At 38.9% G+C, this 23,568-nt stretch overlaps 1 protein-coding gene across 20 annotated transcripts in view; it reads right to left on the reverse strand.

The window, feature by feature from the left end:
- The window catches only part of NRXN3 (neurexin 3), a 1,723,243-nt gene that overhangs the window by 135,881 nt on the left and 1,563,794 nt on the right, over positions 1-23,568 (reverse strand). For all 20 annotated transcript variants that reach the window (XR_014242461.1, XR_014242462.1, XR_014242463.1 and 17 more), the window contains one exon: positions 16,452-16,759. Coding sequence is in view for 17 of the 20 variants with exons in the window: in XM_082384655.1 (XP_082240781.1) it covers positions 16,452-16,759 (308 nt within the window). In the remaining 3 variants the exon portion in view is untranslated. The remainder of the gene's footprint in view (positions 1-16,451; positions 16,760-23,568) is intronic.

Consider the following 23,568-nt stretch of genomic DNA (forward strand, 5'->3'; position numbering starts at 1 on the left):
GACACTTCCATCAAAAAGGCAGAAAGGTAAGTGCTCTTTCTGGAGTCAGCACAGGAGTCAAAGCCGTGTGTGCTTCTGAGGATGAGAACTGGGGACCTTCCTAAGAAAAAGACTGGATAGCTAATAGACATCCTTTGCCAGTTCAAATACTTCTTCAAAGCAGTAGTCCTGTTACCAAGAGAAGACTCCACTGACATCCACTAGTTGGTGAAACCTACACCCAGGGAAATAATATGCCATCACTCCACACCACAAAGAATCTTCTAAGAAAGCCTTGTCTTTTGAATGATCTAAAATAGCATTTAAATGCAACACAGGAAACTGAACGCTCCATGCCATTAAAGAAGGAAGGAATCATCTTGGTAAAAAACTAAAACAAGCTAAATTTGGAGGCAAGGACTGTGAAAACTATTATTCACTCAGGTTTGGGTGGAGATGCCTGCTATTATTACCAATAATCAGAACAATGATAATAAATGAATTTAATCCTAAAGCAGGAAGCATAATTGACAGCGTAGGCATGATGTCCTATAATCACCCAAGCCTCAGCTGTGCCTGGGCAGTGAGAGTGGGAAGAACTAGGGAAAAGAATTACAATTAAAAAGAAATTGACATATATGAATTGAATTGGGCACATTATCTCCAGCTTCTGGTTCAGACTTTTTATTACGAAATTAAATAGAGAGAGTGATCAGACTGCAGGAAAACTTTCACTGAACTCCACAGTTTCCACCAAGCAAAAAGAAAATCAAGGCAAAGCATGAGAAAATAGGAAGAAGAATTAGACGTTTTCAAATAACTGATTTCTGGTAACTAGTGCTCTATTAAAGAAACAAGCGAGTGAAATACAGGATGGCTATAAAGTCTGGAAACCCAGATACATATACATACTAAATGGTTTCTTGATATTACAATACATGACAGGTTCTGTGTCAGGACATTCCTGACAATTATATGGTCTGTTTAATGTGTATGGTCACTCATTAGCAAACATAGTTCAATGTATTGTGCAAAATTGTGATAAACACAGTGTATTCATGCATTTCTCTCAATCTTTACATATGTGTCTGTGAGGTTTTGCCCTAAATTATTTGTATCTCTGATTTTCACCGAGGAAGCCTGTGCCTTTGGCACACCATGGATCCAGTAATCTAGAGGGTTCAGAACAGGAGACCATGGAGCGTATTCAACATGGCCATACCATTCAATCCAGCTTTGGAAACTCATTCAAACCAGTCCCACATCACTCTGTCATAGTAATGGGATGATGCTTCATCCCGTTGGATACCTTATGAGTGGCCTTCGGGGGGCCCTTCAAGTGTGGGCATTAACTGGCCACTTAACATGGTCAAATCTGGTATGTTTCCAGACTTTAGAGTGAAACTGTAGACCAAAGACTGAGAAACATGATACAGTATGCTCCCTACAGCAAGGCCTTAGCACAGGCTGTTCCCTTGGCTTAGAACACTTTTCCTTGTCCTCCTCTTTTGCTTACCTAATTTCTCATCCTGAACAGTGCAGCTCCTACACTGTGTCCTCAAGAAAATCTTCCCAGATCAGAATGTGAGCTCAAATCTCTTTCTGCTTTCTTAGCAGCTTGCTCTCCATTGAATTCATCATGTGATTAAATAGTTACCTGTGAAATTAGTTTGTCTTATGCCTTCTTCCCATGATGTAAGCTCTGTGACAGGTAGCATATATCTGTCTTATTCACCCTTCTATCTCCATCAAGATCCTTCCATGCAGTAGGCAGTAGCCACTAACTATTGAGCAATTAATCTTCCTCTTTTAATTCCCTAACACCATCTTGAATTCAAATTAAATGCAGAAAAAAAAAAATTACAAAGACCCCCTTTGCAACTGCTGGCTCTGCCTTGTAAGCAAAACCCAAAATAAGGTTCGCCAGAATCTCTATAATCCTTTAAAGGAAAAATACTTCCACCCACCACCTGAGTCTCTCTCTCCTCAGGGAGTTTTGGGGAAGCTGGGAGATCTGACCGAGGCCTTGTTCAATTGTCAAATCATTCCCTTGGCCTCATTTACCAAGCTCTTTAGGACACAACATGATTTAACAGCACCAGACATGACAAAGCCATCTCTGATATTTTCTAACATAATCGCCTTTCATTGTACATTGCAAAGGAAAATGTCTCTTGAATTTAAAAAGGATGCTGAGATGAGAAAAATGTTTACAACAGAAGAAAGAAGAAAACTCTCTTACGAAAATACCTAATATGATGCGGAAAAAACCCAGAAGAACGTAGAATTTACTGAAAATGAGGGGGAGAGGGGAAACATAAACACACCTTAATTTCCCTCTTATCAATGACTTGATTGGCACTGTTTTACGTGATTTATATTTACCTCTAGTTATTATTATGCATATTGCTGAGTACAACATAACAGAAATAAGTTGCCTAGACATTCACCCCAAATCCCCCAAATTAAAAAACCATGAATTTCCCGGCAGCTATTAGAGTCAAAAGAACATTTTATAGATGCTCTTTGTATGGTTGTATGGTGCTTTCAGTATGGCTTTAGGAGTGGATTTTGCTGTTTATCTCCTTTCTTCTTCAAATATTTTGATCTACTTCAGAGCCTCTAGTAACCTCTGTTTTCTGGTTAGCAATGTTGATAGAAATGAGTCCCTGTAGAAACAGCCTTGGGATCATCCTCATCATCCCACTTAAAATTTCCCCTGAAACCTCCTGTTCATGATTTTCTCACATTGGCCTCCAATCATCTCTCCTCCAATAGCTGCAACCTTTGGCGCATACTCAGTGTAATTACTTAATCAAATCCTATTTCCAGTATCTATATCCACATATATCCAACATGAATCCACTGATTTTTTTTTTTTTTTTTTTTTTAGTGGAGCCCCATTTGTGTCTTAGAATGTATGATCCCTCTTGAGTTGCAGGGAATATGTGGAGTAATTCTTTTTCTACAGCAGCTCCATCAGCTAGCAGGTGTAAAGGAAAGGCGATAAATGTATTACAATGATAAAGCTGAAAGAAGCTGAGAGCTCAGCGAACAGACTTCATCACCGTACACTGTATGATGGAACTCAATGGCATGCAAATACATTGTCTGACGTTTTATAGCACAAAAATTCCAACGTGACTATTCTAATCCTTGCCCCTCTCAGAAATATAAGCATCTGGTGTGAAGCAAGAGACTGAGCTATGCTCATTTTTGCATGCAAAATATTCAAAGCACTTATGTGTATTATTTAATTCATATGCTCTCTGAGATGGCTAGAGAATAAGTATTAGGGAAAAGAAGAAAAAATAGAGGTCTCTAAGGAAAGCTTTGTCTCAGTATACAGAAAGAGTTGGCAGTACAATAATTCTCACTGAAATTTTGCATTGATAGTAAGTTTGGGTATAATATATACCTATTAAAAATGTATATATACCTATTAAAAATACAGCAGCTAGTACTCCTAGCAGCTGACGTAATGATACCTCTGCTCTGGAGTAACGGGAGTTTGCGTGCTATGTGAAGTTTTAAGCTATGTAGATGCATTATTTAGATAAAAATTAAATTAAAACATCAAATTAATATATGCTTATTGTTTATTTTATTTTATTTATTTACTTTTTGGCCTCACTGTGTGGCTTGTGGGATCTTAGTTCCCTGACCAGGGATGGAACCTGGGCCCTGGCAGTGAAAGCACTGAGTCCTAACCACTGGACTGCCAGCGAATTCCCAATGCTTATTGTTTCAATTACAAAAGGTGGGCAAGCAATTTGCCCCTGGACAGACAACTTTGACTGATGGAACTAGGTTGGCCCATCTCTAAAGCTCCACTAGTTGTATGGGGCTCAATAGTTAGACAATCCCTGAGATTCTTTGAGTATAAACATTCCATGAAACTATAATCTCAAACTAATAAACAAAATATTTGTAATAATTATTGTAAACTTAGTCCTTGAGACTAAAATACTTTTCAAATGCAATAACTTTATCTGAACATGGCTTATTGTTGCCATCTTTGTTAGTCAAAGAAGACATTGTTTACATTTGAAACTTGTTTTTTGGGAGTAGAAATTAAAGACCTTATTCTTTGTTACTCTTCAGTTGAGTTGACCTGTATAAACAGAGATGATCGCTGCCTCTGCAAGTATAATAGCAGATCAGCGTGCTACAGTTTCTGTAGAAAACTGACGTAAAAATGAGTCTTTTCAGACTGAGAAAATATTTAAGAGCGCTCCCAGACTCTGTGCTCCTTTCAGGCAGAGGTACATTTATTTCATTCTTTGTTTCCCCAAAGCCTGGCACTCATGAGGTGCCCAATATTTGTGTCGTAGAATATATACCACATAAGGAAAGAGGTTTGTTTTTTTTTTTTGGTCTGTTTTGTATATTTCTATAGCTCAAATGCCTAGAATGGTGTGTGGCCCACACTAGGCACTCAATTCACTAAAATATTTGTTAATTGAATACAGATCTGACTAAAACTGAAGTTACATGAGGGTACCACAGCTATAAATTCCATATCCTCATAAACTCAACTTTGCAAAGACAGCATTTTCTAAATCAGATTATAGTACTCTGTCTCGGTTAATGAATCTGCCATTTTATCAGTAGACACATGTGTTGTAATGGTGCTTTTATTATGGTACCATTTTCCCAACAAGGACCACTGCTGTGTAGTCCTCCTAAGTGACAGAGCCAGAAATTACTTAGCAATCACCCTTTCTTTGAATGAGAAACAGGACAGAATCAGCTACTGTGGTTTATACAATACATACATAGAATTATTTTTCAAAAAGTAGCTTTTTCAGAAACTTGAAATCAACCAGGATTCGGAAGCAATTATATTATGGGAGTTGCAAAGCACTGAAATTATTCTGTCCAGTCTTTTGCATAAGTGGTCAGGAATAACATTTGCATACGTTATATCATATTGATTCTTGCAGATAGAGACTCAATAAAGACAAAAGAACACATGCAAAAATAAATGCCTGGGGTGGGGGGGGGAAACAGAAGACACAGATGGAGGCATCTATTACATTTGGTTTTAAAATGAAAACAACAAAAATAATAGAATAAACAAACAAAACCAAAAATAAATGACAACAACCACAGAACCCGATTCAGGTCAGTTCTCTTTAGTAAAAAGTGTCTATTTCTATCTTTGTCCTTGCTCATTTCTCCCTCGTGACATCCGCTTTCAAATGTCATCCCCTCCCCCTTGCCAATAGATCAAGCAGTCTCTAACAGGATAGATAGGGCAGTAAGGAACTAATAATGATAATAATAATAATAATGAGAAATGGCCTCCGAGATATAATTCACGTGTCTTCCCCTCTCCTTGTCTTTCTTCAGCGGAATAGCTTCCCAGCCAGTGGAGCATTAATCATCAGCACAGCAGCTACGAGATAAAGGCTGGGTGAAATTTCATTGTGCATTATAGTGTGAGTTGTGGGTGCATGAATATGTGTCTCTCTCAGTATCTGGGAGGAGGACGTGAGGAGGCAGAGGAGAAAAATCTGTCATTTTATATATTTATACCGCTCAAGATGGTCAGGACTGGTTTCCCATTGTTACCGTGGATTAAAATCATTCAAGTCCTTCTGCTTCCATCGGAGGTCACCACTCAGAAAGGGGGATAAATACCGTGACAAGTTAAATTCTACCTACTTTTTTCTCCCCATCTGCCTCGGGGGTACGTAGCAGAGGAAGGGACAGCAGGAGGGGGCCAGTCGGACCAGGAGCAGGACTGTCTGATGGGATACATTTTCCTTTGTTAATCCTCGGCTGGGTATCAGTTCTTTCACTTACATAATGCTTTGGGTTAACAAGATTTCCTGTTTTGAAGAGCCTTGAATTAAGTTTGGGGAGACCGTTTAGAAGAGATAGGTAAACAGGTGCTACACTACTCAGCAAGGAACTATAAATATTTGCTCCAGAAAGCGAGATCCACATATTGCAGCCTGACATCATCCGGGAATTAGTTAGAAATGTGTGATCTTAGCCCCACCCAGAACTGACTCAGAATCTGCGCTTTAATCAGATCGCCCAGGTGACGTGTATACACTAACGGTTTCGGAAGCACTGTTCTAGCTAATACATGCAAACACATGTGAGCATCTTCTCTCTGTCTCTCTCTCTCTCTCTCTCTCTCTCTCACACACACACACACACAATCAGATCAAATGAGAGCTAGAAGAAGCCACATTATGTACATGTACATTATGTACAAATTTCCATCAAGTAATTCTCTCGGCGACTGCTAGCCACCGCAGATATGTTGTGCATTTATCTCCCCCAGACATCTCACCCCTGGATGATGAAAGAAACCAAGGAGAACTTTACATTCTCCATTTACCTAACAGAACTAGCTCTCTAGACAACCCAAGGCATTAATTAGGTTTCAAAAGGCAGGGCTGTCATAACAGCCTCAGTGTGTTTCTAATTTTTACCATCATTCAAACATGCACCAGAAAGGTATGAAAGCACATCCCATCCTTCCTACTGCCTTGTCAAAGGCAGAATGGAAATATCCATCTTGAAGCCTGGCTAGCAAGGATAGCTGCTTGAAGTCATTTCCCTGTCACATATAAATAGAAAGAAAGAGATGCATTTTCAGAAAAAAAGAAATTTCTTGACCTTAGCTTAAACTGGAATCATTGATTCTTTTGACAACTCAAGAGACATTTATTAACTACTACATCTTCCACATAGGGGTGGTCATTGTGGAACTCCTTCTGAAAGCTTTCAGCAAAGAGGAGGGATACAAAAATAAATCATTACTTGTATTATAATTTTAATTAGATTAAAGATATTTTATTCACTTCTCTCAACCTTAGCCATCCAACCCATGAAATGGACAGATAATTCTTACAGCAACACGATTACAGAGTATTTTTGCTTGCTCTCTCCTTTCCTCTCTTCAACTTTTCTTCCCCTTCCATCCTCTAATTCATTTATCCATCCATTCAACTGTCACTGTATGTGCAAGGCACCATGTTAGCGACTGTTAGAAAAATGAAGAAATTGGAGACAGTGTGAATCTACCCTTATATTTGTTAGATGAGGAAACAGTGGAGACCCAAGGAAGCTAATTGCCATGTCATAGGCCAAATGGTTAACTAAAGAATAAAAAAACAAAATTTAGATGCTAAAGAGACCTGCATTGGAATCCCATTTAAAATAATAACAACAACAATCTTTTATCGAGTTGCACCAATTTAAGCCCTTGACTTACATTATTGTAACCTATCCATGGAGTTGATGTTATAATCTCCATATTTCGGTGGTGAAACTAAGCTCCAAGAAGCAACTTAACCAAAATCCCACAGCTGACAAATGAAGGTCCACCTCGAGTCATGGTTTTAACCATTTCATCTACAAATGAAGTCTTCTGACCCTCGTTTCTGTGCTCTCTTTCCTTCATCACACGCTGCTTCCACACGGCTGTCTTGAATAGCGTTGCTCCCTCCTCTGCTTCTTCCCTCTGCAGATAAGCATTCGTTCACTTAATGCAGTTTTCTTTTCTTCAACAAACATTGATCGAGCCCCACTTTGTGGCCGTCACCATGCCAGGCCCTGAATGTTGAGTGAGGAACTACACAGACATTATTCCTTCTCTCAATCTAGTGGCTTCTCATAGTGTCTTCCAAAATCTTCTTTTCAAAAGGTCATGAACTATGGAGCCAGATAAATCATACGGTCGTGACCAGGAATGAATGGGTTCATGTAACATACTCAGTCATTAGAGAAAAACAAAAAAAGGAACTTAAAGCAGATAGAAGACTCCCACCAACCCATTTACACGTGCACAACCAGGTAAATGAGCCCCAAGTTAATTTTCTATCCATACCAATAGAATAGGATAGAAGCAGTGGTCCATTAAAATAATTTTTATTTGCCTATATTTAAAGATAGGTTTCAGGAGACTTAAGAATTAATTAATTATTTAATTAAGAATTAAATAATTTGGGAAAGGAATATGGTGCAGAAATTGGAGAGGGAAAGTGGTGGTATTACACTATTTCCAAAAGTGCTTTGAAAACTCTAAGTGCTAGAAGCTGCTTTTGCTATTAGGATGACAAATAAGTTCTAAGGAAAGAGAATTTAAGACCAGAAGTCAAGAAGAACAGCCTTGCACACCAGATATAAGGAGATATCTCTAGACTCCTTACTTATTCTTAAGGCAAGGTGTCCAGAGCAGCAAAACCACTGTGGAGGGAATTCCCTGGTGGTCCAGTGGTTAGGACTTCGCACTTTCACTGCCGAGGGAGTGGGTCCGATCCTGCAAGCCACGAAGCACAGCCAAAAAAAAAAAGAAAAAAAAAAAAACACGACAAACCACTGAAGATAACTCACCAGAGAGCGGGCCTCTACGGGGTGGGGGAGGGGAGGGACAGTGCTTGGAAGTGAGGGTCAGTCTGTATTACAAGGCACGTGTACTCCCTGAGAAGGTGCTGGCGGATTGTTGGTCATTCATTTGTTTCAGGCAATACTGACTGAGGGTTCACTCTGTGCTCTGACAGTGCCTGAAACAAACATCTTGCCATCCTAGGACTCACATTTCACTCAATAGAAACAACAAACAAATAAATATGTGACATAACATTAGGGAGAGATAACTGCTCTGAGAGACAACGAAGCTGAAGGTGACAGAGAGTGCTATTTTACACGGGATGGTCAAGGAGGGACACTCTGGAAGGTGCCATATGGGCAAAAATCTGGATAGAGTAAGGGAGTGAGTCGTGCAATAGCTGGAAAGAGCTGCATCAGGCAGAGGAAACGGCAAGTGAAAAGCCACAGATGTGCTTGGTATGTTCGAGCAGGGCTGGGACTAATGAGGAGGCGCTCATCTACTGTGTAACGTTTAAAGGAATGGCCCCAAACTCAGTCATCAAGATAAAGAATACCTTATTGCAATATTTTAAAGTCAACATCAATGCAAGATAAGCAAAAAAATCAACATTTTAAATAGAGACACGATCCGACTCTGCAACTGTACAACCTTCACTCGCCCCTCCCTTATCCTGGCTCTAAGTTCAAGGAAGATCAAGAAGACCTGTGTTCCTGGAGCAAGATGATAGGAAACATGGTCAGAGAGAGAGCAAGGGGGAGACCCATACACCACACGGAAAGGATTCAGGCTTTATACTTGGCCAGGTAGACTGTTAGGTGATTGGAAAAACCACCTGGAGCTTTAGAAACATTTGAGGACCTCCACGGTGAGTAGCCAAAAGCTGACTGTACTTCCCTTTCAGCTGTTCAGATGGCTCAAAATAAGATCCAGTGCTTCCATATATATGGAATCTAAAAAAAAATGGTTCTGATGAACCTAGGGGCAGGACACGAATAAAGACTCAGACATAGAGAATGGACTTGAGGACATGGGGAGGGGGAAGGGTAAGCTGGAACGAAGTGAGAGAGTGGCATGGACATATATACACTACCAAATGTAAAATAGATAGCTAGTGGGAAGCAGCCGCATAGCACAGGGAAATCAGCTCAGTGCTTTGTGACCACCTAGAGGAGTGGGATAGGGAGGGTGGGAGGGAGGGAGACGCAAGAGGAAAGAGATATGGGGATATATGTATATGTATAGCTGATTCACTGTGTTATACAGCAGAAACCAACACACCATTGTGAAGCAATTATACTCCAATAAAGATGTTGGGGGAAAAAAAAGATCCAGTGCTTTATTAGCAATTCTGGTGGGAAATTCTACCCTACAAATATTACAACCTAATTAGAAGGGCATCTCTTCAACTTCTCCTAGCATCTCGCAGACTTCTGCCTGTATGTGATGAGGACCTTCTCAGAGATCCTTTAAGGGACTTTTTCCAGCTTTGGGAAGTGCTGATCTATGTGTACTGCCAACACATAAGTCTTTAAGAGGTAGGTAAACCCATCAAGTTCTTTTTTTTCCCATTAGAACTATGTCATTCTGGAGATAAAATGTCATAGGAGAGTTCTACCAGGTAATGAGTAAATTAGACTCTAATTTCCTTCCCCCCAATTATTCTCTGGGAGGGGAAAAGAAAGTACCTCTGCGAGGGTAAGGAGGAAACAGAAGATATTTCTTGGCTGGTAGCTAAAGTCTAATTAGACTGACAAATCTTCAGTGCCTCCCCCAGTTATGAAGCTTGGCAGGAACGGAACGAGCCCTGGAGCCACACATTACATAAGGCCGTTAATCAATATTAGTTGAGCCCTGATCTTAAAATAAACTTCCCCTAGAGGCTCTGTTGTCTGGTGGCAAAAGCGAGGGATGGAAAAGTGTGTGGACTCCTAGTCTCACTTCTATCAAGCTGGTGGCAGCAGGCAAAAGGTGGAGCGGCCCAGAGGGGATAATTTGGGGGATAAGTATAACATAACTTACCTCCTATTATAGCATGGTATTTGGAATAAAGTAGATTAATCTTGTATCCCAATCCAAGACAGTTTGATTATTCAAAGAACCTTGAGAAAATTCAGTGTTCTAGCCAGAATCTCAAAACGCCATGGATAACAACATGCTGTAAATGTGTGTGTCATGTATTTGTTGAACCATATGATATTGCTGATATCTGACCATTCTGATCTACAAAAATGGCAATTTCACATGTTTCACCCTAATAGAACACTTTGCATGTGATAACCACTCAGCGAAGCTAATTCCCACTCCGTAAATCCCTTCTAATTGATGAGTTCAGGGCTGTGATTCAATCTAGGACCCTCAAAGGAAATCCTGGGTGATTATAGGTTTGTGTGGGTATAGACAAAATTGTTCTTGTGCTTATCCAGCCATACAGGGAGGTTAAGCTCTGTGAGGTTCTGTGAGTCCTGGGAGAGTCTCTTGGGTTGAAGTGGTTTTCCAAATGTCTAGCATTTAGTGCAGACTTGTGGGATAGGGCATGGCCTAAGTTCTTTCCACATCTGGTTGTATTTAGTACTCACAACAAGCCTATGGTAAAGATACTGTTGTGCCCATTTTACAGATAATAGAACTGAGGTTTAGAGGGTCTAATCAATATGCCCAGAGAGACACAGCTAAGTGACTGGAAGAACCTGGTGTCCAACCCAGAAATTCCGATTCTAAATTTCTCTCTCTTTCCTTCAACATACTGGGACTGCATCCAGGACAGACAGTGTGAAGGATCAACTTTTTAATCACAAGTTTTGCTTTGTTTTGTTTTGCAATAATCAATATCAAGGCTGAAGTGTGCTTCTGACTGTCCCCAGCCTAAAACTGAAAGCAGACCAGAAGGAGGACTTTCCATATAGGTATTGTTACAAAACCTGAATAATTGTGGCTTCCTTCCATAATTTTTGAAGGTGGTTCACATTTGCCCACCAAATTTGTGAGTTTGAGATAAGAATGAAATCTCAACAAAGCTCTCAAGTCTTTCATTTCTACTGTTTATTAAGGTAGTTCCAATCCAGGCTGAGCACTGTGATTTTCTGGTAATATTCTGGTGCCAGGCAGCCCTGGCCAATGTCAAGGTGACTTTACCAATGCCCAGTTCAGAAAAAGTGGGTCATGATCAGTATTCTGCTAACAGCTTATAAATGATTCCAAATGGTGATTTGCTGAACACAGAACACACTGAGTTCTTTCTTTACTGATAACTTGGTCTGTAGCACTAAGGTAAGAGAATACACATTATTCTTGGAACTATTTTCCTCTTGGCCCTTTCCTCTCTCACAAGAACACTTTGGTCATGGTGGCTGATAGTTACCCCTAAAAGACTCTTATTTCTCACTTTTGCCTTCCATCCTGAGTGAGGACTAAGGAATTTGAGTGTAGCCTGAGTTGAACTTCTCCATTTTAGAAGCTGACCTATCGGCATCATGATAGTAACCCACCAACACTGGGGTCAGATGTAATGTAATGGGTGTGCCTGTACAATCTCTGGGGCATCCCTGGTAGTAAGACCCTCACGGAACCTGATTCAGTTCTCCCCTCTTGGACTTCTCCTGTTTGGGGGCATTTTAGGCCAAGACTCTCAGAATCTGAATCTCTTGTATCTCACAAACCCCCTCTATGCACTCTCTGTTCTAGCTGGACTTGGCGATCTCTCTAGGAATCATCTCTGACTTTGTCAATTTAGCTTTGCACATTCAGCCAACCTGGGGTTTGCTCCTCGCACCATGTACCCAAGTCCCACTTCCATTCTCACCTCATTCATAAGATCCAGCCAAGCCATCCCATACACCACTCCTCACCCCCCAGCACACCATCATTTGTAAGTCACTATTTCATACTGATAGCTAATGTCAAGCCCTCTTGCCCACTTTACGCTGTAAGCTCCATGATGGCGAGGAACCTGGATTCCTCTTTCTGTAATGCCAAAAATACATGTGGATAGACCTATTTCATAACAGAAGATACTCTCCAAGGCCCATAGCACTCCCGGTTGATTTAAAAATGGAAAAGAAAATTAAAGGTGGGTAGTGAGATGTTCATTCTGGAGATCTTACAGACGTTTTATTTGCCAGGACTAATTTCAGCCCCCAAATTCTACTCTGAGCCACCTTCAAATCCCTATCCCCCAAAACCTCCTAGCCCCACTCTGAACTACGGACACTACAGTCAGCAGAAGCAGCCCCATTTTCTGAATTAGATCCTTGCTTGAGAGGGTACTGGCTTGCATACCAAATGTTGAGGACAGAATATAATAATAACAAGGTTAAAATATATTTAATTATATTCTTCATGATATACCTCTTGGAAGCATTTTACTTTTATTAACTCAGTTATCCTCACAACAATCTTATAAGGACTAGTAGTACCTTTCCCTCCCTCCAATTTTACAATGTGGTAGATTTAGGTTGGTTGCAAATTCTTGCTACTCCTCTCATTGAGAAATGAGGTTTATACATCATTTCCTGAAACTGAGACGGGAAACTCTCTCCAGGAGTCCTGAGCCTCTATGAAAGGAGTCCTAGAGACACGGAGAGAGACGTGGACCCAGCTGAGTCCAGTATTTCCAGTTCACCCACCAAGGCACCAGGTGCATGCGTGAAGCCAGACCCTCCAGACCAGAGTAGCCACTGAATGACCTCAGTCAATTCCATGTGAGGCAGAAGAAATGCCTTGCTGAGCCCTGCCCAAATTTCTGACCCATAAAACTTTGAGATCTAATGACATAGTTGTTGTTTGAAGCTACTAAGTTATGGCAGGTTGTTCCACAGCAATAGGTAACTACAACATATGCGACTCGCCCAGGGTCACTTAGTTAATACGAAGAGAAACTAGGTTTTAAACCCAGGCAGTCTGACTTCAAGTACATGCATTTAATCGTTCTGCTATAGTTTTACCACTGGGAAAAAAAATTAAAATTGTCCAAAGCACACTGATCATCTTAGAGATAAATCCTTCCACAAGCCATGCCACTTCTGATTGTTAAATGATAATAAGGTACATAATAAAGCCTATCTTGTTTTCTGATTTATTCAATAAATATTTATTGAGCACCTACTAAGTGCCAGACCTTTATTTGAGATTTATCACTCGTCCACCTGCTTTCTCAATGCACCCACCTGCTTTCTCAACCTTAACTTCCTTTTTTATTCAGGGGGGCATCTAGAGACATCCTTCTTTTTTTAAAAAAAAAACTATTTTATATTGGAGTATAGCTGAGTAACAATGTTGTGGTAGTTTCAGGTGTACAGCAAAGGGACTCAGCCATACATATGCATATATCCATTCTCCCCCAGACTCCCCTCCTGCTTGGCACCACAGCTGTGAGTAATTTAACATAGTCCATGTAATTCACAAGTATTTTGTAACAAACTAGAGTATCAGAAAGATCAAAGCGCCTATTACTTCCAGGAGGCTAGAGCGTTAGAGGGCCATATCAATTCGAAAACTCTTTGTTCACATTCACACACAGTTAAGAGCATCGCTAAAAGCACTTTGCAGTTTTCCTTTGATCTAAAATCAACATTAACCGAGGTCTATCAGAAATGAACTGCTCAAATGACGTTTTCTTACCTTATGCTTAAAGAAATAACCAGTGGATTTTTAATAAACAGATATTTATACTTGTGAATGCACATGCTTATTTTGTTTCTTCCGGAAGAGTCTACTTTTAGGACAACTCTACTCTAGCAATATTATCAAAGCAAAGGAAGACAGAACAGAGTATCATTTGGGAATGGCTGTAAGATTTCACACATAGGTGAAAACGTGAATGATGGATCTAGTGAACATGAAATCCAGTCTTCCTCCCTTCTTTTTCTTTTTTCTGAAGATTTCCCTGAGATCAAATCTTTATGAGTCCATTTCATTCAAGAAAATTAGCTGGCTCACACAGGGCATATTAGAACTCCTGAGATTGACCTTCTTCACCCAAAGTCTTCAGAGTCTGGAAACTATCTTAAACCTGGGGTAGAATCCAAGGGTTGTTGGGTCCCCAGTCCTGACACAAGCATCACATGATCTACAGAAAGTATTTAAGACAGGGATAGACTTGGAGACAGGCAGGCTATTTAGTTTTTATGGCGCCCAGGGCAAAGTTCTTATGGCTAGTTGGCAGAACAAACAGTTCAAAACCCTTGGCATAGTTATTTCCTTTAGCTACTCTTTACAAAGAATATGGGGCTTTTTTATCTGTCATCCCCATCTAATCCAATTTTGCTAGTCTGTTGGCTTTCCTCCAAGACTACTTTATGTATTTATACACCTTTAAAAACAAAGAGCACCAACAGATTTATAACCCATTTTTATAGCCTTTTCTGTAGAAGCAGAAGGAAAGACATGTAGATGTAATCCAATTATTCCTGGACTAAAGGAAAAGAAACACACCAGAAAGGAGGCTGTTAGAGAGGGCATCCTCCAGCTGTCCACAGCTGCTGACCTCCAAAATGACAACAGGTTAAATGATGTTTAGAATCATAATCACTTATAAGACTTTTGTACCTTGTATCCTACTCTGGCTCCCTTTGTACAAATACTCACCCAATCTGCTCCTATTTATGTATTTGCTGCAGGAAGGAAAGCCCCAGACTGATAATTACCATGGCTTAGTCCCTGAGTCCTCATGTAACATTAAATCCTTCTGAGGTCAGTAAAAATTTGGCCTTGAAAAAGACTACAGGACCATCCATTCCTATGAAGAAAAAGCCATTTGCTCCTCTGCTTCCCACAGGGTTAGTGGAATGTATTCTGACAGAAACAGGAGAAGTCTGCCAAGACCTGTGCAGATAGAACTATCCTTTCACCCACAATAAACAGATCTGCTCTTGAGCTATAAAGTCATAATAGAAATATATATTGTCTTTTATCTTCTTTTCAGTGAGTATAGTGAAGTGTCAGGAGTTATTGCTTTAATATCAGTAGAGAAAAAGCTAGTTTTCTGGAGCATGTGCGTAGGTATACATGTAACAACACGTGCAATTATAAGACTGCTAAGTAACCAGCTTCTTAGTAGCTTTTCTAAAACACATTAAATTGGCCTGATAACATCATCAGTGCGTCAGCTTCCAATTGTTCCTGTGGAGTCACATAAGGAATGGTCTGGATATTTCTACTCAAAGAAAAGGGAAAAGGTAGACAACACTTTTACCACTGCCTAACTCTCATAAACTTAATTCAGAAGAATGTGAACACATCGGGGGTTTAATTGATTATTGACTTTAGGTTTATAATGCCCTCTGAAGTCAATGGAAGGGTGATGTCAAAGACTCAAGTGAACCCCTGGCTCATGTCTTAAAACCAAGAAACAGAAAGGACAAGTACTGATCTACTGAATCTTCTGCAGATACTAACTAGACTAGGGGTCATTTTCCCACAAGCAATTGGAATGTCATTTTTTGCCAGAGCATTTAAGGCTAAAAATTCGATTAACCTTCTCCCCTCTACTAACTAGATTTATGAGATGCCAAGGATGTCAGCAAAGCATTAGCTTTAGCTTGGGTATAATTACTTTTAAGTGACAAAACAAAAACGTTAACCACAAAACTAAGGACTTCCTACATAGCTAAACTCAGATCTTCAAATTTTCCAATGCAATTAGGACCTTGGTCAATATAATATAAAGGAAACGAAGTGGGCCAAAAATAACAAGTGAATAATCAACACTTATCAAATACAAATACTGCATTTTATAAGGATTAATTGAACCTCTAGCTTCATCTGCCCTTGATGTAATGCTACCCACTGGCCTCAAAAAAGAACAATTCATGTCTTAGCAAAGCCATCAGGAGGATGCGAATAGAATTGAACTAGGATACCGTCTTTCCTATGATAACAAATTTTCCTTTCCCCCTTTCCCCTTTTGGCTAGTGAAAAGAAAGGTAATAAAATGAGAGGTGGGAGTATTTCATAGTGAAAATTTGCTCATTTTGAATAAGAGCTTTACCATCCTTCCTACAGGCATCCTTCCTACAAACATAGTAATTCAGACACCTTAGCTACGTAGTGACACTGACCATGAGAGCAACATCTCAAAGACCAAGATGCGGAGTCAATTAATTGTTGGAGAAAGGCTTACCTGAATGCTGGCTGTAGAGCGATTCTTGCGGGTTGTGGTAGTAGCCATTGTAGTGGTGGTTTCCATGACAGTGGTAGACATTTCTGGTGGCATGGAGGTTGTCTGTGTCGTTCCCAAGATTGATGGGACTTCTCCCACCAGTCGGACGCTTCCATTGATTTTAATATTGGGGTTGTTCTCAGCCGCCATGTTCAGTACTTTTAAACCATCATAATAGAGCCCAGAAAGCTGGCCTTGGAAGAGGCGTCCTTTGTCCTTTCCACCAATAGCTATTTGCGCCTGGGTGTTGAAGATGGTTAACTGCCGGCCTAGTGGGTTGGGTGGAGGAAACATCATTATTCCTGTACATTTTCTCTGTTTGCCTTACCTGGTCTGAATGGACCAGACATCAAAACAGGCTTCCTTGAGCAATTGGAAGGAAGAAAATTGGGCAACAAAAATTCAATATAGACATTGGCAAATAACATTTCACTATGTTTATCTCTTCCACTGTCTAGCTGAATATCCTAGATAACCTGAATAAAAGAGTCTCTATCTCTTTATTGTGAGGCAGGAGAAATCTTGTTCAATGATGAGCAGTATTATAGTCTTCCTGGTTATGCAGTTATGGATGACAGAAAAAAAAACAGGTGATGAAAATAATAAATCATAAATACTTACTGTACTGATTTTTTAACCTAAAAAGTAACACAATGAAAACTAAAAAGAATTATATATGGCAAATAAAAACTCAGTGAGGTAACATAGAACACTGAATTAAAAAACTAGGTCTGATAATTAAATTAAATTAACTGAAATTAACTTAGATTCTAGTTAAGAGACTTGGATTTATTGTATACTTATAAAAATAAACATTTTGGTCACCAAACACCTCATTTCCTAGAAATCTTCCTAATGCATAATATTCTACCCATACTTGCTATTTAATAAACATCATGACAGATTATTTCCCATCTTTATTAATTTGGAGGAGGGGAGAGATTACAGTCACACAACTAAATCTCCCTCTAAGATATGGAAAATAAGTAGGCATTGATCATGTCAGTGAGAAAGGGGGGAAGAAAAAAAATGTCATTCAGAATCAATGAATTTTAAGAGGAGGGATAGGTGTTAATGAAAAAAGCTACACATAAAACATCTTAAAGTGATATAGAGGTATGTTAATGAATTGAAACAAACAGTAGCTCACCTTATTTGAAGTTCCCATTTGGGGAACCATTTATGCTTCTGTGGACAGAAAACTATCAGAATGAAATGACGGTAGAACAGAGGTTAGAATAATGTAATTCAACTTATCTTCCCCCCAACTATTCCTACTTTAAAAAGCCTCTCTTAAGTTTGAGATGTTTCCCAGAAAAATCTAAATAGCTTTTAAAGGTTAGAGCCTTCTATTCTATTATTTCTCCAGATTATTTTCCTCTGTTTTTCCATATAGAGAAAGGTGGAAAAATTTTTTAATGGAATTAAATATATCCTTTCTGAATTTTTCTCCATTTTAGTCAGTGATCAAACAATGCTTCATTCATTCTTAATCTAATTGCCTGAATATTTTTAGCTATTAATGACTGGAAACAATGTTCTGATATACTTGCCTTTTTAATAAAAGGGAGTATATTTTTTTAAAGACTGAGGTTTTTATATAACCTCAAATATGAATAGAGGCATGCTGTGATATTTGGGCGCTTAACCTCTACCACTATTACATGGCCTTTAAGCCTACACAATGATTAGCTATCCTTGAATTTCTGGTGTATAATGTGGAGTCCCTACTCAATGTAGAAAAACGGATGAAACAGAAGGGACAGAGAAGGGAAAATGCATCTGCTCAGAGGGAATTCTTTGTACAAGACCCAGCTCCACTCACTGGGCAACACTTAAGGGCATATTAGTCAAGAATGATTTATAAGTAATACCCCTTTGGAAGGTTCAAACACTACAGTATGAAGACTTGGCCAGATAATTTTGTTATAATGAAAATAACCTCTATAAAAATATCTGGAGCATGGAAATGGAATCTGCTGGCTTTAATGATAACAGAATTGCCCAGATCCTAAGGGTCCAATCAAATAGATCTAATAGATTTCCATTATTTTCCTACCAATTCCTTCAGTGCCCTGTGGACATGCATCATTGCCTATCCTTTGGCCTCTCATTTCTCACATAAGATGCAGCAAAAAGTTCAATGCCCAATAATACTGGTTAATGGCCTGGAGCTCATACCTCTTTACTGTTTGTTATTTGACAACAGCTTTTTTTCTGGGAGCCCTAAGCTTACTATAAAAAGAAATGCCATGACGGAAGGGGAGAATAAACATGCTTTTGGCCTTCCATAGGCATTTGGAGTAGCTTAACATTATAAGAATTTGCCTAGTAAGAGATCTCTAGGGCTAAAATTTAGTGTCTTACACCTCAGTGCCAGCTATCCCTTCCACTCACATAACTGTTGGCCAACCATAATATTAATGTTTATTCATCTCCTTTTTTATATAGAGCCCAGCACTGATAATCAGTTAATGCTTATAACTGATTACAGGTAGAAAATTTTATATTTCTAATATTCACAAAAGTACTTCACATCTGTAATGGTCCTCATCTTATTTTCCGATTGATGTTATTCTGCCCTTGCTTACAAATAAAAAGAAGATCAGAGAGAATTGAAATGCAAAGTTGAATTACACTGGTTAGAAATGATGGATCTGACCAATCCCTCCCATCAAGAAACTTGCACAAGCCTCTTAGATAGCCTCATCCACCAGAGAGCAGACAGCAGAAGCAAGAAGAACTACAATCCTGCACCCTGTGGAACAAAAACCACATTCACAGAAAGACAGACAAGATGAAAAGGCGGAGGGCTATGTACCAGATGAAGGAACAAGATAAAACCCCAGTAAAACAACTAAATGAAATGGAGACAGGCAACCTTGCAGAAAAAAAATTCAGAATAATGATAGTGAAGATGATCCAGGACCTTGGAAAAAGAATGGAGGCAAAGATCGAGAAGATGCAAGAAATGTTTAACAAAGACCTAGAAGAATTAAAGAACAAACAAACAGAGATGAACAATACAATAACTGAAATGAAAACTACACTAGAAGGAATCAATAGCACAATAACTGAGGCAGAAGAACAGATAAGTGACCTGGAAGACAGAATGGTGGAATTCACTGCTGCAGAACAGAATAAAGAAAAAAGAATGAAAAGAAATGAAGACAGCCTAAGAGACCTCTGGGATAACATTAAACGCAACAACATTCGCATTATAGGGGTCCCAGAAGGAGAAGAGAGAGAGAAAGGACCTGAGAAAATATTTGAAGAGATTATAGTCGAAAATTTCCCTAACATGGGAAAGGAAATAGCCACCCAAGTCCAGGAAGTGCAGAGAGTCCCATACAGGATAAACCCAAGGAGAAACACGCCGAGACACATAGTAATCAAATTGGTCAAAATTAAAGACAAAGAAGAATTATTGAAAGCAGCAAGGGAAGAACGACAAATAACATACAAGGGAACTCCCACAAGGTTAATAGCTGATTTCTCAGCAGAAACTCTACAAGCCAGAAGGGAGTGGCATGATATATTTAAAGTGATGAAAGGGAAGAAACTGCAACCAAGGTTACTCTACCCAGCAAGGATCTCATTCAGATTCGACCTCACTTACACCAATGAACAGATCATCCAAAATGAAAATAAATAAGGAAACAGAAGCTTTAAATGACACAATAGACCAGATAGATTTAATTGATATTTATAGGACATTCCATCCAAAAACAGCAGATTACACTTTCTTCTCAAGTGCTCACGGAACATTCTCCAGTATAGATCACATGTTGGGTCACAAATCAAGCCTCAGTAAATTTAAGAAAATTGAAATCATATCAAGCATCTTTTCTGACCACAACACTATGAGATTAGAAATGAACTACAGGGGAAAAAACGTAAAAAACACAAACACATGGAGGCTAAACAGTATGTTACTAAATAACCAAGAGATCACTGAAGAAATCAAAGAGGAAATCAAAAAATACCTAGAGACAAATGACAATGAAAACACAATGATCCAAAGCCTATGGGATGCAGCAAAAGCAGTTCTAAGAGGGAAGTTTATAGCTATACAAGCCTACCTCAAGAAACAAGACAAATCTCAAATAACAATCTAACCTTACACCTAAAGGAACTAGAGAAAGAAGAACAAACAAAACCCAAAGTTAGTAGAAGGAAGAAATCATAGAGATCAGAGCAGAAATAAATGAAATAGAAACAAAGAAAACAATAGCAAAGATCAATAAAACTAAAAGCTGGTTCTTTGAGAAGATAAACAAAATTGATAAACCATTAGCCAGACTCATCAAGAAAAAGAGGGAGAGGACTCAAATCAATAAAATTAGAAATGAAAAAGGAGAAGTTACAACAGACAGCACAGAAATACAAAGCACCCTAAGAGACTACTACAAGCAACTCTATGCCAATAAAATGGACAACCTGGAAGAAACGACAAATTCTTAGAAAGGTATAACCTTCCAAGACTGAACCAGGAAGAAATAGAAAATATGAACAGACCAATCACAAGTAATGAAATTGAAACTGTGATTAAAAATCTTCCTACAAACAAAAGTCCAGGACCAGATGGCTTCACAGGTGAATTCTATCAAACATTTAGAGAAGAGCTAACACCCATCCTTCTCAAATTCTTCCAAAACATTGCAGAGGAAGGAACACTCCCAAACTCATTCTATGAGGCCACCATCACCCTGATACCAAAACCAGACAAAGATACTACAAAAAAAGAAAATTACAGACCAATATCACTGATGAACATAGATGCAAAAATCCTCAATAAAATACTAAAAAACAGAATCCAACAACACATTAAAAGGATCATACACCATGATCAAGTGGGATTTATCCCAGGGATGCAAGGATTCTTCAATATACGCAAATCAATCAATGTGATACACCATATTAACAAACTGAAGAATAAAAACCATATGATCATCTCAATAGATGCAGAAAAAGCTTTTGACAAAATTCAACATCCATTTGTGATAAAAACTCTCCAGAAAGTGGGCATAGAGGGAACCTACCTCAACATAATAAGGGCCATATACGACAAACCCACAGCAAACATCATTCTCAATGGTGAAAAACTGAAAGCATTTCCTCTAAGATCAGGAACAAGACAAGGATATCCATTCTCACCACTATTATTCAACGTAGTTTTGGAAGTCCTAGCCACAGCAATCAGGGATGAAAAAGAAATAAAAGGAATCCAAATTGGAAAAGAAGAAGTAAAACTGTCACTGTTTTTTTTTTTTTTAAAACGGTCACTGTTTGCAGATGACATGATACTATACATAGAGAATCCTAAAGATGCCACCAGAAAACTACTAGAGCTAATCAATGAATTTGGCAAAGTTGCAGGATACAAAATTAATGCACAGAAATCTCTTGCATTCCTATACACTAATGATGAAAACTATGAAAGAGAAGTTAAGGAAACACTCCCATTTACCACTGCAACAAAAAGAATAAAATACCTAGGAATAAACCTACCTAGGGTGACAAAAGACCTGTATGCAGAAAACTATAAGACACTGATGAAAGAAATTAAAGATGATACCAACCGATGGAGAGACATACCATGTTCTTGGATTGGAAGAATCAATATTGTGAAAATGACTATACTACCCAAAGCAATCTATAGAGTCAATGCAATCCCTATCAAATTACCAACGGCATTTTTTATGGAACTAGAACAAATCATCTTAAAATTCGTGTGGAGACACAAAAGACCCCGAATAGCCAAAGCAGTCTTGAGGGAAAAATACAGAGCAGGAGGAATCAGACTCCCTGACTTCAGACTATACTACAAAGCTACAGTAATCAAGACAATATGGTACTGGCACAGAAACAGAAACATAGATCAATGGAACAGGATAGAAAGCCCAGAGATAAACCCACACACTTATGGTCAACTAATCTATGACAAAGGAGGCAAGGATATACAATGGAGAAAAGACAGTCTCTTCAATAAGTGGTGCTGGGAAAACTGGAAAGCTACATGTAAAAGAATGAAATTAGAACATGCCCTAACACCATACACAAAAATAAACTCAAAATGGATTAGACACCTAAATGTAAGACCAAACACTATAAAACTCTTAGAGGAAAACATAGGAAGAACACTCTTTGACATAAATCACAGCAAGATCTTTTTTGATCCACCTCCTAGAGTAAGGGGAATAAAAACAAAAATAAACAAATGGGACCTAATGAAACTTCAAAGCTTTTGCACAGCAAAGGAAACCATAAACAAGACGAAAAGACAACCTTCAGAATGGGAGAAAATATTTGCAAACGAATAAACGGACAAAGGATTAATCTCCAAAATATATAAACAGCTCATGCAGCTCAATATTAAAAAAAAAAACAAACCAATCCAAAAATGGGCAGAAGACCTAAATAGACATTTCTCCAAAGAAGACATACAGATGGCCAAGAAGCACATGAAAAGCTACTCAATACCACTAATTATTAGAGAAATGCAAATCAAAACCACAATGAGTATCACCTCACACCAGTTAGAATGGGCATCATCAGAAAATCTACAAACAACAAATGCTGGAGAGGGTGTGGAGAAAAGGGAACCCTCTTGCACTGTTGGTGGGAATGTAAATTGATACAGCCACTATGGAGAAGAGTATGGAGGTTCCTTGAAAAACTAAAAATAGAATTACCATATGATCCAGCAATCCCACTACTGGGCATATACCCAGAGAAAACCATAATTCAAAAAGACACATGCACCCCAATGTTCATTGCAGCACTATTTACAATAGCTAGGTCATGGAAGCAACCTAAATGCCCATCGACAGACGAATGGATAAAGAAGGTCTGGTACATGTATACAATGCAATATTACTCAGCCGTAAAAAGGAACGAAATTGGGTCATTTGTTGAGACGTGGATGGATCTAGAGACTGTCATACAGAGTGAAGTAAGTCAGAAAGAGAAAAATATCGTATATTAACGCATATATGTGGAACCTAGAAAAATGGCACAGATGAACCGGTTTGCAGGGCAGAAATTGAGACACAGATGTAGAGAACAAACGTATGGA

This window comes from Balaenoptera borealis (assembly GCF_965194805.1).
Source record: "Balaenoptera borealis genome assembly, chromosome: 3".
Lineage (NCBI taxonomy): Eukaryota > Metazoa > Chordata > Mammalia > Artiodactyla > Balaenopteridae > Balaenoptera > Balaenoptera borealis.